General features: G+C 51.7%; 1 protein-coding gene across 5 annotated transcripts in view; it reads left to right on the top strand.

Annotated features, from left to right (window-relative positions):
- LOC125428345 (TLC domain-containing protein 4-B-like) overlaps positions 1-16617 on the top strand; it is a 48648-nt gene that overhangs the window by 370 nt on the left and 31661 nt on the right. For 2 of the 5 annotated variants that reach the window (XM_048488267.1, XM_048488263.1), the window contains exons 1-2: positions 6494-7268; positions 7904-7993. In XM_048488267.1, coding sequence (XP_048344224.1) covers positions 6973-7268; positions 7904-7993 — 386 coding nt within the window. In that variant the 5' untranslated portion in view covers positions 6494-6972. Of the gene's footprint in view, positions 1-377; positions 604-1406; positions 1888-6493; positions 7269-7903; positions 7994-16617 lie in introns of those variants that run through there. The other 3 variants (XM_048488268.1, XM_048488266.1, XM_048488265.1) reach the window with 3 other exon arrangements.

Below are 16617 nucleotides of genomic sequence, written 5' to 3'. Positions count from 1 at the left end.
GCCCCCTCTGGAGTTCGAGGTCCAGCAGCAGGCCACGGAGGCCAGGGCGGGGGCTGCACTGGAGTAGCTCTGCTCCGTGCCGGGGCCTCGTGGGTTTGGCTTGGCCTGCGCCGTCCTTCCCCGCAGGGCGAGAGCCGCCGGCGCCGGGCTTGGGGTCGGGACTGCTGACCCGCTGATCTCCCGTCCAGACACCGGCCACATCTGGCCGGACCGGGTCTGCCTAAGCTTCCCCCCGCCCCTCGCAGGCCGTCGTGGAGCAGCTCTCCGGCGGCTCCCTTGGCGCCCTCTCTGCTGGCCTGCCGGGGGCGGGGGGGGGGGGCGGTCTCCAACCCTGCAGGGTCCCTCCTGGGGAGCCTAGCCACAGCCTCGCTCAGCCTTCCAAACGCGTCGTGCTCCGCCCGGGACCCCAGGGTCGCGGCCGGCCGGCCAGCTTCTCGCGGCGCCTCCCTCACGGGGTTGTTGTGCTGAAAAGGGGGGGGGGTGGCGCCGCTGCTGGGCTGGCCGACGCCGGGAGCACCGCCTCCGGGGGGCCGGCGGAGAGGCGCTGACCGAGGGAGTTCGGGGGCGGCGCTGGACCGCCCGGGCAGAAGCGGCGGCAGGAAGGTGGGAGCGCTTCGGCCAGTGGGCGGGGGGGGGGCGTAGTCCACGGGACAGCTGGGATGGTGCGGGGGAGGGGCTGCCGTGCCTGGCTGTGCCGGGAGAGGGTGGAGCTGCGCCTGCCCGCCCCCCTCCCCGGGGAACCCGACCGGTTGGCCCAGCCAGGCAAGCGCCCCTGAGCCCGGGGGGGAGGGCGGGCTTGTGTGGTTGCGTCGGAAGACCTTTCCAGGCTCCAGAGCCCCCCGCCCTGTCCAGCGGTTCTGCCTACCCCCCCCCCCGGTCCAGGCGCAGAGCCGGCGGCCTTGCATAGGAGACGGGTGCATGGCCGCTGGTGGGGTTCCGCGGGGGGAGGGGCGGGACAGGGGGACTTGCTGGTCCCTGGTGGGCTGCGGAGGAGGGGCGGGTGGGGGCAGGGCCTGACCTCCACTCCCAGCGCTGCTCAAAGGTCCCAGCCACCCACAGCTCAGCAGGGCAGACAGGCCAAGGAATGGACACTTGAGAAGGCAGAGCGTCAGTCCTGGGCCAGGATCTTGTTCGAACCCATTAAGAACTTGGCCAGTGCTTGGGGCGAGTCCAGAAGCCCCCCCCCCCAGTATTGGAAGGAGTTTCTAGCCACTTTTGGGTGATCCCTGGCAAGTATTGGGATAGGGTGTTGTGGGTTGTGTGGCCGTGTCCCAGTAGCATTTTCTCCCGATGTTTCAGCTGCAGCTGGGGCAGAGGATCTTCTAAAGATGCCAGCCACAAATGCAGGCGAAAACTCAGGAGAAAATGCTACTGGGACACGGCCACACAACCCAGAAAAACCCACAACACCCTAGTGATTCCAGCCGTGAAAGCCTTCCACAATATACTGGGATAGGCTTCCCAGAGAACCCCTGGACCTTCCTTGGCGGCTTACAGGGAAAGGCCAGACAGACACTTGCAGCAGGTGGCCACCACAGCGGGTTGCTGGCCCTTGACACATTCGAGTGTGACAAAGTTCCATGGGAGGTGCCAAGATTGGGAGAGCGGTTGGCTCCACGGGCTCCTTGTGCCCCAGATGGCCGCTGGACTTTGAACCAAACATTTTTAAATAATAGGTTGTTTGATGAAGGATTACCTTGGCTCTTGCTGGGCATAATCTTGACACAATCAGGCATCTGTTCCATGTGGCGACAATCTGTGTGGTGGGGGGGGGGGGGCGGTCCTTATTTACAAGAAAAAATAGGAAGCCTGGAAGATCGCCGCAGAACGCCACTGCCACAGCGAGGAAAGGGTCTGTGGTGTCTTGTTTCTGGAGCTGTGACCCAGGTTTGAGCCTCAGTCTAGGAAGCTTTTAAGGGGGGGCAGGGGGGCGGACTCCAATCATGCCTTTTGCACACACAATGTCCCAGTTAAGATCTCTGGGAGCAGGAGGAGAAAAGATGTGGAGAAACTTGACCTGGGGGGTGCTGCACATCTGTGTGAAGCTTACTGAGTGCTTTAATTATGGTGGGGTGTGGACTGGATGGCCCTTGGGGGTCTCTTCCTATGATTCTATTATTCTAAGACTGATTCTGAAAAAAACAAAAAACAGAGTGGGAAGGATGCGGAGTGAGGGAAAGGAAAACTGGGGGGGGGGGGCACTTGGATTCAAGGAGGATACCTTGAAGGACAACACCGCCAATTGTGGAGAAGGAAAACCATCCGGTGGTGGGGGATAAGAGAAAGCCCAGAGAAATTGCTGTGCCAAGGATTTGAGGGTGGCAATTACGATAAGAAATGCACGGGGTTGTGGGAAGGACTCTTCGGTTTTAAATGCATGCATTTCTTAGATGTTGCACAAAGTTCAACATCGTTGGGAAGTACTTAGTTTAAATTGGGGAGGGGAGTTGTATTTTTACAATTGTCCGTTGCCCCTTGAGGATTTGTAGGTGAGGATCTAAGCATGTATGGAAGGAGAGGTGCTTGTGTGTGTAACTCAAGTGGTAAGTTACTCAGAATTCAAGATGATTACGCAGCTCTGAATATTGCTGAGAGAGCTGGCGGATACACCAGCCTTCTGCAGCATTATGGAAATAAACCAGTACTATGTACTGTCAAAGGCTTTCACGGCCGGATTCAACTGGTTCTGGTGGGTTTTCCGGGCTGTGTGCCCGTGGTCTGGTGGATTTTGTTCCTAACGTTTCGCCTGCATCTGTGGCTGGCATCTTCAGAGGTGTATCACAGAGAAAAGTCTGTTTCTCACTGTTTCTCACTTAGACCCCTTCCGCACACGCAAAATAATGCGTTTTCAAACCACTTTCACAACTGTTTGCAAGTGGATTTTGCTATTCTGCACAGCTTCAAAGAGCACTGAAAGCAGTTTGAAAGTGCATTATTCTGCATGTGCGGAAGGAGCCTAATTAGACACAGTGAGAAACAGACTTTTCTCTGTGATACACCTCTGAAGATGCCAGCCACAGATGCAGGCGAAACGTCAGGAACAAGATCCACCAGACCATGGCCACGCAGCCCGGAAAACCCTCCAGAACCAGTACTAGTTCTGCTGATTGGGAGTGATGGGAGTTCCACCATAGATGCTGGCTGCAGTTGACGTAAGATACCCGGCTTCTGCCCACAGCGAAACCTCCTGGCATTGGGAGCAGAACAAAGAGAGATGTGGTGCTAGAATCAGAGTTGCCAATTCTGGACTTGCTCCCTTTTCTCCCTGTGGAGTGCTGGAGTAAACCAGTGACAAGTCTGGTCGGTGTGCAGTGTTGAGTTGAAAAATCTTTAGCCTGAAGGCAGCCTCCTCCACTCAGGACATTTCTTCCTTATTTTTCTTAAGCCGGGCGCTGACGCAGGCCTGGGTCTTTCCTTCCGAGGCTGTTGCTCTGTTGGTTCCTTGGCTCATCCCGTCTTCCTTGAAGGGGTGGGGCAGCTGTTGGTTTTCTCCATTGTAGTCTTGAGATCTTTTCCTACCTGGGAGTCCATTCTGCCAGCTGTCTTCTTGTACCACCCCCACCCCCAAGTTCCTTCTGAGGGCCCTTTTTGACTCTAAATCACCTCTTCCTTCCCACTGGGGATTTCAACATTCTGCCGACAGGTTGTGGTGGGTTTTCCGGGCTGCGTGGCCGTGGTCTGGTAGATCTTGTTCCTGACGTTTCGCCTGCATCTGTGGCTGGCATCTTCAGAGGAGTATCACAGAGAGGTGCATTTTCTCTCTGTGATACTCCTCTGAAGATGCCAGCCACAGATGCAGGCAAAACGTCAGGAACAAGATCTACCAGACCACGGCCACACAGCCCGGAAAACCCACCACACCCAGTTGAATCTGGCTGTGAAAGCCTTCGGCAAAACATTTTGCTGACAACCCAAATAGCTGTGTTGCCTCCTGGGTTCCCTTTTGACACTCTACTCCTCTCTTTTGTATCCTCTTGCTTTTGGCTTAGCCATATGTCTGGGAATTCAATTCCCAGGTGTGTCCAGGCCTAGTTTGGATCAGGACCACAGCAGAGAAGAAGAGAAGGCTCCTTGCTGTGTACCATCTCCTGCCCTGAAACAGCCCATGGGGAAAACAACAGGTTGCCTTGTGAAGAAGAGTAGAAGATTTATATCCCCCTTTCCTGTAAGAAGACTCAAAGGGACTTACAATCTCATTTCCCTTCCCACCCCACACAACAAACACCCTGTGAGGTGGGTGGGGCTGAGAGAGCGCAGAGGAACTGTGACTAGCCCAAGGTCACCCAGCTGGCGAGTGTTGGAGTGCACAAGCTAATCTGGTTCACCCAATAAGCCTCCATGGCTAAAGCGGCAAAACGGGGAATCAAACCCAGTTCCCCAGATTAGAGTGCACCTGCTCTTAACCACTACGCCACGCTGGCTCTGAAACATCAAGTGCAAGCTGACAGGGGCTCCCCATCCCTGTCAGGAAAATGCTGCAGGGAGAGGCTAAAAGACCAATCCAACAATCTTGCATTTAATCTTTTTCAAATATTTTTTGGTATGTAAAATGTTACCATCTTTGGTGCAAAAGAAATCAAAAACACAGCCCTCCCCCAAATGTCTGTAGAAAGGCCAGCCAGAGAAACCGTGGTGGGCGTCACAAGAATGCGTGGCTGGGCCCTGGACCCCCCCCCCCCACCTTTGGACTTCTTTGCCTTTCCACTTGTGGTTTGTGCCACTCAGGACACGGCTGCTTCTTCGGTCACAGTCATGGTGTAACTGGAGCTTCTGAGTTGGTCTCCGCCAGTCCTGGCTCTCGGACGCAGCCAAGAAAACCCATGAGCTTGACCATTAATTACCTGCTGCTTCAGGTCTGCTTCTGTTGCTCTTCCCTTGTAGTGGTTAAGAGCAGTCCACTCTAATCTGGAGAACTGGGTTGGATTCCCCGCTATGCAGCCCGCAACTGTCAAGATCCATCCTTTCTACTGGCCCCTTCTGCAACTTGCTGCTCTCCAGATGTTCATGGCCAATTGGCCATGCTGGCAGGGGCTGATGGGATTTGTAGTCCATGAACATCTGGAGAGCCTCCGGTTGCAGACCCCTGTAGGGAAATTCAGGCCGCCTTTGTACTTGACCCAAGAATTGTCCAGCCTGGGAAATCTGGTTTGCTTCTCACGTTGAGTGCTTCTTTGTAGAGAAAATTATCCATCTTGCCTTTCTGTAAGTTTGGTTCTCACAATCAGGTCATTATTTCTAAATATCTAATTGGTTAAATAAGAGACAGCAACATAGCCAATCAGCAAAGACAGATAAGATCCTCAGAAAGGCAAAGGTAATCACAACTCTCAAAAACCAATTAATCAAACCTTTTCTTGTAATTGTTCCAAGACAAAAGAGGAGATAAAGGACAACTGGTGCAGCTAGGAAAAAAGGAACAATATCATTGCTACAGCTACCTTGGGGGTGGAAGGGCAATTGCAGAAGCTCACCCAGTGAGTCAGAACCTGCCCTGAATGGATTTGTGTTCTTGGTTTAAATTGGTGGTCAACATTGTACTTCAGATATTTTACTTTGTAGCTGCTTTGAGTCCCTTTGGGCAGCTGTTTCTGGCAATCCGGTGTGGGGTCTCAGATCTGTGGTCTGTGTAGACGTGGTGCAATCTCTTGCTTCCGGTGTAGAGTCGACTTGCCCGTGATGCCACCAGCCCCTCCTTGGCCCTTTCCTTTCATTGTAATGTCAGAATTGCTTCACCCAAATTACGAAACGCATTTTAGAGTTTCTCTGCAGAGTTGGTTACCTTCCTTTTCTGACCAGTCTTGTGAAATATCTGTTCCTGGATCCAGTTTTACGTGAGAAGGGTGTTTGGAGAATAGCCTCAAAAGGGGCTTGGACAGATTTATGGAGCAGAAGTCGATGTATGGCTACCAATCTTGATCCTCCTTGATCTGGGATTGCAAATGCCTTAGCAGACCAGGTGCTCAGCAGCAGCAGCAGCAGGCCATTGCTTTCACATCCTGCATGTGAGCTCCCAGAGGCATCTGGTGGGCCACTGCGAGTAGCAGAGTGCTGGACTAGATGGACTCTGGTCTGATCCCACAGGTTCTTGTGTTCTTATGGACCTGAGAAGCCAGTGAAGACCCTGCCTGGCTCTGCCCAGCCACATTAGATTAGGCAACCCTGGGCCCAGATTGCTCCACCCTTTCCCTTGGCTGGTATGGGGGGCCTCCCTAGGTGAGCTGGCCCCCACAACCTTCAATCCCTGCCAGGTGGTACCTGCCAGCGGAGGGGGTAGGCAAGACTGGGGCAGCCTGCATGGTGTTCCTTTCCTTCCTACGTGGGATATTCTGGGTCAGAAGCCATTTGGGTTAGGAGGGTCACCCTACATCAGTGGTGGCAAACCTTTGGCACTCCAGATGTTATGGACTACAATTCCCATCAGCCCCTGCCAGCATGGCCAATTGACCATGCTGGCAGGGGCTGATGGGAATTGTAGTCCATAACATCTGGAGTGTCAAAGGTTCACCACCACGGCCCTACATTGACATGCATGGGGGGGGGGCGGCAGGGCTCAGTGGCAGAGCCTTTGCTTGGCACGCAGAAGGCCACAGGTTCGATTCCCGGCAGCCAGTCGAAAGGACCGAGCAGCATGTGATGGGAGATTCTGCAGAGTTGCTGACAAATTTAGGAAAGTGGTAATAACCTCCTGAGTTGGTCTCCGCCAGTCCTGGCTCTTGGACACAACCAAGAAAACACAACCAAGAAAATCCATCCTTTCTACTTGCCCCTTCTGAGTATTGCGGCTCTCCTGATGGGATTTGTAGTCCATTATCATCTGGAGAGCCGCGGGTTGCAGACTCCTGTTGCTAGGGAAATTCTGGCTGCCTTTGTACTTGACCAAAGAATTGTCCAGCCAGAGAAAACTGATTTTGCTTCTCACGTGAGTGCTTCTTTGTAGAGGGATGAGGCTGGAGATCAGACTAGGCCCCAGGCATGCCGAGGCACAGCGGGTGCTATGCCCACCCTCCTCTTGGGGAGGCATCCGAGGAGACTCCTGTCCCCAGGGTTGGGTTCCTACCTGTCCCCTCCATGCGTCCACCCGCTGCCTCTGTTTGCAGGTGCTTCCAAGGATCCATGGAGGATTCCACCCGCCTGGGCTACTGCGTGGTGGCCGGCAGCTTCGTGGCTTTCCAGTTCTCCTTCTCGGCTCTCAGTCCCCCGCTGTCCTTGCTGCTCTGCCCCAGCTACTCCACCCTCCCCTCTGTCAAGCAGCGTGAATGGAACTCCAGGTACTGCGTTGGCCTGTGGGGGTTGAGTGATTGAGTGTGAGGCAGTGGCGGAGCCACAATGGGGCAGGGGGGTGCACCATGCACTGGGGGCACAGAAAGTCTCTCCCAGGCCCCTCCCTCTTCCCCCCCGCAGCGCCCCCCCTTGTGGCACCCCCCTTCCCACACTTACCTTAGTTCCTTTCCTTTTCCTAGAACTTTTTCAGGCTGAAAGAAAGGCCTGTTCAGAGTACAGGCTAAAAATGGCCAGAGGAACTACAGTTCCCAGAAGACCTTGGAGTTCGCAAGGTCTCCTGGGAAGTATAGTTCCCATCAGGCCATTTTAAAGCTGAACTGCGAATAGGCCTTTATTTCAGCCTGAAAAAGTTCTAGGAAAAGGAAAGGAACTAAGGTAAGTGTGGGAAGGGGGGGCACCGCAGTTGGGGAATGTAGACTGCGCACCGGGTGCAGTTTGGCCCAGCTACGCCTCTGATGTGAGGCCTTTGCAGGAAGGGGGGGTGCAGAAGCAAGAGGGACTCTGGTGTCTTTGCCAGAAGCAGCCTTTTCTGTGTGTGCGAGAGATGGAGAGCAAGGAGGTGTGCTTGTGGGTGCACAAGAGCTGCCCTCCCGGGGTAACCGTTGCATGTGCTCCTTCCCAGATGTGTGTCCACGCTGCACGCGATGGTGGTCGGCCTCTTCTGCCTCTACATCCTGTGGTGTGACGATGCTACAAATGCCAACCCCATCTGGTAAGAATCGGCAGCGTGTTGCCGAGCAGTGGCTTAATGGTCCATGCGAGGGAGAAGCCTAAGGGCCTGGGAGCGTGTGTGGTCACATGGGAAACCATGAAGGTCTGTTTTGTGCTGCAGAACAACAGCCCCTTGTTCCCCTTGGGATTTAGGATTGGGAAAGGGGGCGGGAAACAGCTCTAGGCAAGAGCCTCGGGGTCAGGACTGGCGCTGGGTCTAATGAGATGCTTGGTCCTTGCCCAAGTTGTACAGTCAGCCCCCCTCCTCTCTCCCCCCCTCTCCTCTCTCTCTCTCTCCCCCCTCTCTCCTCTCTCTCTCCCCTCTCTCTCCTCTCTCTCCCCCTCTCTCTCTCTCCTCTCTTTCCCCCCTCTCCCCCCGCTCTCTCTGCCTCCTTTCCTTTCTACTATTTTCAGTGTGCATTTCCACAAAGGCGTATCTAGGGGAAATATAGTCTGGTGCAAAATGGGCAGCCGCCCTCCCCCACCATGACCAAACTTTTTTGCACCAGAGTGTCGGGGGCACCCCACATGACTAAATGGCTGCAGCCTGGGGACATTTGGCCCCATATGTCTCCCTGGGTGGTACGCCCCTGCAATTCCATGACTCGGGCTATCCATGGCTACTTGCCAAAATGGATCCCAGCTGCCCCTAACACATACCGTGTTTCCCCGAAAATAAGAAAGTGTCTTATATTAATTTTTGCTCCCAAAGATGCACTATGTCTTATTTTCAGGGGATGTCTTATTTTTCTGTGTTCTGTTCGTTGGGCATGCTTCCAAACAAAAACTTTGCTACGTCTTACTTTCAGGGGATGCCTTATATTTTGCACTTCAGCAAAACCTCTGCTACGTCTTATTTTCTGGGGATGTCTTATATTCGGGGAAACAGGGTAGCTATTATTTCCAGTATAAAAGAAGCATGCCTATGACATTAGGTGCTGTGGGAGACCGGTGGGAGAATGCCGCTGCTGCGGCTGTCTGCTTTCTAGCGTCACTTGGTTGGCTGCTGTGTGAACGGACTGCTGGGCCTTGGTCCGAGCCAGCAAGGATTTTCTTATGGTCTCAGCTAACAAGAGGAGGCTGATTGGGGTCCCTCTCCTCCAGCCCTTTGGAGTGGCCGAAAGCCCCATTTTGGAGGGGGAGGGGGAGGGAACTTGTGAACAAGAAGAATGACAGGCCGCAATAGAGGCTGGTTGGTAACCAAGTCCTTCCCATCTCCACTGCTTTCTTCAGCCTGTGTTTCATTCTGGCCTTTCTCCCTTCCCCCACCACTTTCTGCTTGGCCTCGTGGCGTGGTGTAGTGGTTAAGAGCAGGTGCCCTCTAATCTGGAGAACCGGGTTTGATTCCCTGCTCTGCCACCTGAGCTGTGGAGGCTTATCTGGCAAACCAGATTAGCTTGTGCAGTCCATCACATGTCAGCTGGGTGACCTTGGGCTAGTCACAGTTCTCTCTGGACTCTCTCAGCCCCACCCACCTCACAGGGTGTTTGTTGTGGGGGGAGGGAGGAGATTATAAGCCCCTTTGAGTCTCCTCACAGGAGAGAAAAGGGGGATATAAATCCAAACTGTTCTTCTTCTCTTCTTCCTTGCTCTTGGCTCACCTTTGCGCGTTTGTTGTGCCGGCATCCTTTTAGAACTGTGGTATCGAAAGAGCCATTAAAATTCCTTTTCTTAATAAACTGAATTTCTGGAATTGTGCTTGTACAAACTTTCCCAAAACACCAGTGAATTTGAGCTGCTTTTGTTTCTTTTTTAAAGTGTTACGGGATTCATCAAGTGACGCAATCAAGCTTAGCTCGCGCTCAAAGAAATGAGAGAGGAATAACAGGGTCACGATTGTGTCCCCATATTGCCCAATTAGGTCCCTCCGCTCCTCAGAGGAGAACCTACCGGTAATCCAGGACTTATTCTGTCCTGGCCCCTACCTGGTAAAATATGCTCCTGCATGAGATCAGAGCCCTGCAGGACTTGAGTCCTTTCGCAGGGCTGGCAAGACCGAGCATTCCACTGGGTTTTTCCTGGAGGCCAGGCTGACGTCTATTCCAAATGGCCCAGAGGCGTTGCTGGGCCATACTGCGCCCGGTGCACACTCTGTGTTTTCCGCACCACCCTCCACGCCCCCCCACCACCATCACCACGCATACACTTACCTTACTTCAGCCTGGAAAAACGGCCTGTTCCCTTCAGGCTGAAAACGGCCTGGTGGGAACTACACTTCCCATGAGACCTTGGGGCTCACAAGGTCTCCTGGGAAGTATAGTTCCCACCAGGCTATTTTCAGCCTGAAGGGAACAGGCCGCTTCTCCAGCCTGCATTGTTTCACTAAGGTAAGTGTGGGTGTGATTTTCCACCCCCCAGCACGTGCTTGGTACAACGTGCACCCCCCCTCACCTCTTGGTAGCTCTGCCTCTGTATTGGCCTCCCAAGGATTAACAGGTTTTTTAAGTTGCCATCTTATTTATCTTGAGGTTTTTTTGTGCTATTGTACTATTGTATTGGTGTTTTTATAAGGTTTGGGATTTTATTGTTGTTTTAATTGGGTTTTATGCTGCTGTACTGCCACCCTGAGCCATCCCTGAGGGGATGGGTGGGGTAAAAATTCAATAAATAAATAAAGATGGGAGACATGGAAATGCACTCTTCAAAACAAGGCGGGGGGGTGAAACAGTGCTGAAAATAAAGGGAGGCAGTGGGACAGTGGCTGCAGAGAGGAAGAATGCAAGGGCCATCTGAATTTGTTGACGTTTTAGTGTAGAAGGTTAGTTTAAATGTTACTATTGTGGTTCTAGATTTTAAATTCTCTTTTAGAATAATGCAAGTATAGCAACAGTCTCCTTTAAAAAAAGGAAACCAAAATTAAGAACAGTCCATGAGAAGTGATTTGTCTATTTGCTACATAAGACAGGGTCTTTTTGGTAGCAGCCCCACAATTATGGAACAATCAGGGAGGTGTGCCCGACCCCCTCGCTTTTGACTTTCAGGAGGGACCTGAAGACAGTTTTATTTAGGACTGGACTTGATGGATTTGATTTTCATTTACTGGCAGTTGAAGATTTTGAATTGTGGTTTTTCAGGGTTTTTTTAAAAGTAATTGTTTTATTTACATTACAAGCTGCCTTGAGTTCTGATAAGGTAGAACGGCAGCTAACAAATCTTTGAAATAAATAAACAGATCCCTATCCTTGAGAACAGGAGAAGCGGACTGGAGGAGAGCTAATGTTGTTCCCATCTTCAAAAAAGGGAAAAAACGACTACTGCCCAGTCAGCCTGACATCAATACCAGGAATGATTCTAGAGCTGATCATTAAGGAGACAGTCTGTAAGCACTTGGAAGGGAATAATGTGATCACTGAAAATCAACATGAGTTTCTCAAGTCATGACAGACTAATCTTATCTCTCTTTTTTTTGATAGAGTGACAAACTTGGTAGATGAAGGGAAGGCTGTGGATGTAGCATACCTTGATGTTAGTAAGGCCTTTGACAAGGTTCCCCGTGACATTCTTGTGAGTAAGCTGGAAAGATGTGAACTAGACAATGTTACTGTTAGATGGATTTGTAATTGGTTGACTGTCCGAACACCAAGAATACTCATCAATGGCTCATTTTCATCCTGGAGAGAAGTGAGTAGTGGAGTGCCATAGGGTTCTGTTCTGGACCCAGTGCTATTCAATATTTTTTATCAGTGAATTGGATAATGAAATAGATGGCAAGTTAATCAAATTTGCAGATCATGTCAAATTAGGAGGGGTAGCTAATACCCTGGAGAACAGGGGCAGGATTCAAAATGATCTGGACAGATTAGAGAGCTGGGCCAAAGCTAACAAAATGAACTTCGACAGAGATAAATGTAAGATACTCCACTTAGGCTGAAAAAATGAAATGCACAGATATAGGATGGGTGACACCTGACTTGATAACAGTACATGTGAAAGGGATCTGGGAGTCTCAGTAGAACACAAACATGTCAGCAGTATGATGCGGCAGTCAAGAAAGCCAGTGCGATTCTAGAATGCATCAATAAGACTATAGTGTCTAGAAGATCGAGGGAAGTAATTGTGCCACTCTACTCTGCATTGGTCAGACCTCAGTTTATCAGATCCCGGGTCCAAAAACAATAGAAACTGTAGATTTGCTCTAAGTCTGTATTTTGAAGTAATAGGTAAACAAGATTCTGGGGATCCCGCGCAAACTACTAGCCTATATCCTCCCTGCCCCCTTGTCACCAAACAGTTCACTCTGTTCCCCACTACAAAGCACTACAGGGCTAGGAACATTTCACACACGATAAGAACGGCTCTCCGTGACTCCCAAGGCTGCAGGCAAAGGAGAGTGTGAGAGCCAGACACCTGCAGAGAAGAAAGCTACACAGTTCCCTTCGCAAATGCCCGCCACCCCCAACTGTCAGACACAGGCCTGACACAGTTCTGGGCACCGCAATTCAGGAAGGATATTGACAAGCTGGAATGGGTCCAGAGGAGGGCAATCCAAATGGTCAAAGGTCTGGAATCCATGCCCTACGAGGAGAGACTTAGGGAGCTGGGGATGTTTTGTTTGGTGAAGAGAAGGTTAAGGGGTGACATGATAGCCATGATTAGATATTTGAAGGGATGTCATGTTGGCGGGGGTGCAAACTTGTTTTCTGCGGCTCCAGAGTCTAGGACCAGGAGTGATGGGTTTAAGGTGAAGGAAAAGAGATTCCACCTAAACATCAGGAAAAACTTCCTGACCTTCAGGGCTGTTGGACAGTGGAATTCACTGCCTTGGAGGGTGGTGGGGTCTCCTTCTTTGGAGGTTGTTAAAGAGAGGCTCGATGGCCATCTGTCAGGAGTGCTTTGATTGTGTGTTCCTGCATGGCAGGGGTTTGGGCTTGATGGCCCTTCTGATCTCTTCCAACTCTATGATTCTATGAAGCTTGCGGACGGCCTGGTTTCTTTGGCAGCTTCTGCACACATACAACGGACTTGTGTGGTTTCCCTGCCCCGTGACAGTTTGCAACTGAGCAGAATGGCAGGTCCCCCCACATTTTCCCTCCTCCATTTGTCACTGTGACCAAACCCCACAATTTTCCAGGTTTTTTTTACAAATGGACCATTGCCATATCATTAGAGCACAGTAAAATTATAATTGTGTGCTTGGAAGTTTCTCTGAATCCCCAGGTTCTGTGCTTTGTTTTTTAAGAAGCAAGTCGCTGGTCCCACTCCCTGCAGATATAATCAGAGTGGCCGGAGAGTTACTTTATATGCCAATAAAGGCTTGTGTTGTGTTGTGTTGTGTTGTGTTGTGTTGTGTTGTGTTGTGTACTTTCGGGGAAAACAAATGTTCCTTTGACCAGCTTCAAGTAGTGCATCAGCTGCGGCTGGTCCTAGTCCAGCATAGGCCTTGGTCACATCTAGGCTGGATTGTTGCAGTGCACTCGACTTTGGGCAAACCTTGAAGAGTGTTTGGAAGCTACAGCTAGTGCGGAACGGTGCCAGCTATTGGAAGCATGTCAGTCTGATAATATAGCAATTGAGGTCAAAACTCAAAGTTTTGGTTTTGACCTTCCCCATGTATCAAACTCGCGGCCCTCCAGATGGCATGGACTACAGTTCCCATCACCCCCTGCCAGCATGATGCGAACTGTAGTCCATAACATCTGGAGGGCCGTGAGTTTGACACCTGGGAACTGTAGTCCATAACATCTGGAGGGCCGCGATGATGGGAACTGTAGTCCATAACATCTGGAGGGCCGCGAGTTTGACACCTGGGAACTGTAGTCCATAACATCTGGAGGGCCGCGAGTTTGACACCTGTGGATGGTTTGGGATCAAGGTGTCTTAAGGACCATCTTCTCCTGTGGGTGCTGCAGTCCTCCCTACAGTGGACGGCAAAGTGTAACTTTTGTTTCCTCCTTTGCCCTGTTCTGTGGGCAGGGTAGGGCGTGATGCACTCAAGGGGGCATGCTGGCTTCACCAAGCACCTGTTGGCTCCTTCCTGTATATGGCGTATGTTGACGTGCCATTCTACAATCGGTTTGCTGTAGCTTCCCATGCTATTTATATGTTCTGTGTTTCACAAGACTGGGGCTTTTATTCTATATACCCTTGCCAGCATGGTGTAGTGCAGTGATGGCGAACCTTTTCGAGACCGAGTGCCCAAATTGCAACCCCAAACCCACTTATTTATCGCAAAGTGCCAACACGGCAATTTAACCCGAATACTGAGGTTTTAGTTTAGAAAAAACGGTTGGCTCTGAGACGTGCATTACTCGGGAGTAAGAGTGGTGGTAGTTGGTGGCTAGGAGGGTTTACTCAGAAGCAAGCCCCACTGCCAGCAACCAAGCTTACTCCCAGGTAAAGGATCGCACTTTAGTTCTTTGCATGAAAATCAGTGTGGTTTAACAGCGCTTAACAGGGTTACCTACACTGCTTCCCCAAAACTAGGTCTTAGGTTTAATGCTAATAATTGAGCCCAGCAGCCCAGGCCAGCCTAGATGGTGGTGGGGGGGTGGTGGTGGTGGAGGAAGTGACTCTGTTTGCGCGTGCCCACAGAGAGGGCTCTGAGTGCCACCTCTGGCACCCGTGCCATAGGTTCGCCACCACTGGTGTAGTGGTTAAGAGTAGTGAACTCTAATTGAAGAACCACTCCTCCACATGAAACCTGCTGAGAGACCCTGGGCTAGTCACAGACCTCTTGGAACTCTCGCAGCCCCGCCTACCTCACAAGGTGTCTGTGGTGGAGAGGAAAAGGGCAAAGCTGCTTTAAGCCTCCTTGAGGTTGGAAAAAAGTGGGGTATAAATCCAAACACTTCTTCTCCTTCTTCTTCTCCTTCTTTTCTTCTTTTCCTTCTTTTTCAGCCAGCGTGGTGTAGTGGTTAAGAGCAGGTGGATTCTAATCTGGAGAACTGGGTTTGATTCCCCACTCCTACACCTGAGTGGCAGAGGCTTATCAGGTGAACCAGATGTGTTTCCGCACTCCCATGTTCCTGTTGGGTGACCTTGGGCTAGTCACAGTTCTTTGGAGCTCTCTCAGCCCCACCTGCCTGTCAAGGTGTGTCTGTTGTGGGAAGTGGAAGGGAAAGGAGCTTGTAAGCCGCCTTGAGTCTCCTTACAGGAGAGAATGGTGGGATATAAATCCAAACTCCTCCTCCTCTTCTCCTCCTCCTCCTCCTTCTTCTTTATACAATACCAGCCAGGTGTGTTATGCAGCTGGCTGTAGGTTGATGCCAGACTGGTCCTTTGTGTGTTGCATGTATTGCCATGAGCTTCCTCTGCATTTAGGAACTGGCCAGTCGTCAGAGGGATGGGGATCCAAGAGGTGGCGGTGATATTTATCAGCACTCGTTTCAATGCTTTCAGAGTGTTCAATGTCTTTTGCATTCATTATATTATGGGCAGTCCTTACTACAACCTGATAAAATAAGCTGGGATACTGCAAGATGCCAGGATCGTCCATAGCAACTAGGGTCAAGCAGGACCAGTCGGGTCTCCTTGAGGGGCAGTGCCCTGAGGCTTGAGCAGCAAGGGCCACAGGTGCAGTGGATCCAGCCCCCTTTCCCTCCCAGCCCAAGGCTTCAATAGGCTGAGAGGGCGGCAGCTCCACCTGGTCTAGAAGCAGCACCTGGGACTCTTCTTGTCAGGTGAAATAGGGCCAGAATCTTGCAAAGGATGACATCCACCATGATTTATTTATTTATTTTATTATTACATTTTTATACCGCCCTCCCCCGGAGGGCTCAGCATGATGTGGCACAGGAAGTGGAGGTTGGGTGCCAGCCTGGCGCTGCATATCTTTGCTGGGCTATCTGGACAGTGCCAGGACCTGGCTGGAGGGCAGAGGGAAATTCTGGCGAAGGAGCTCCTTCTTTAGGCACTGCGGAATCTCCCTCAGCAACGTCCTCGGGGGCCTGTTCTGGGGCAGGTGGGCTGGGAGCATCAGCCCTGGTCTCCTCTGGGCTGAGTTGTTGGCCCCTTGGAGACTCCTGAGTCGGAGTCCACAGCCCGCTCATTGGGGGACCATAACAGTGGTTGATCCTGCTCCAGGTGCCACTCAGTCTCCATTCCACTTGCATAAATTTGTCTGGCGTAGCAGTTCAGAGCAGGTGCACTCTAATCCGGAGAACCGGGTTTGAGTTCCCCGCTCTGCCACTTGAGCTGTAGAGGCTTATCTGGGGAACCAGATTAGCTTGTGCACTCCCTGTGAGGCAGGTGAACCAGATGTGTTTCTGCACTCCCATGTTCCTGTTGGGTGACCTTGGGCTAGTCACAGTTCTTCGGAGCTCTCTCAGCCTCACCTGCCTCACAGGGTGTTTGTTGTGGGGGTGGGGAAGGGAAAGGAGATTGTCAGTCCCTTTGAGTCTCCTTACAGGCTAGAAAAGGGGGCTATGCATCCAAACTCTTGTTGTATGAAGAAGAAGAGTTGGTTTTATATCCCCACTTTCTCTCCTGCAAGGAGACTCAAAGGGGCTGACAATCTCCTTGCCCTTCCCCCCTCACAACAAACACCCTGTGAGGTAGGTGGGGCTGAGAGAGCTCAGAAGAACTATGACTAGCCCAAGGTCACCCAGCTGGCACGTGTGGGAGTGCCCAGGCTAATCTGAATTCCCCAGATAAGCCTCCACAGCTCAAGCAGCAGAGCTGGGAATC

The sequence above is a fragment of the Sphaerodactylus townsendi genome, linkage group LG03, assembly GCF_021028975.2.
Source record: "Sphaerodactylus townsendi isolate TG3544 linkage group LG03, MPM_Stown_v2.3, whole genome shotgun sequence".
Taxonomy (NCBI): Eukaryota; Metazoa; Chordata; class Lepidosauria; order Squamata; family Sphaerodactylidae; genus Sphaerodactylus; species Sphaerodactylus townsendi.
The sequence above is the reverse complement of the archived record's forward strand: the minus strand, read 5'-3'. Positions and strand labels throughout refer to the sequence as shown.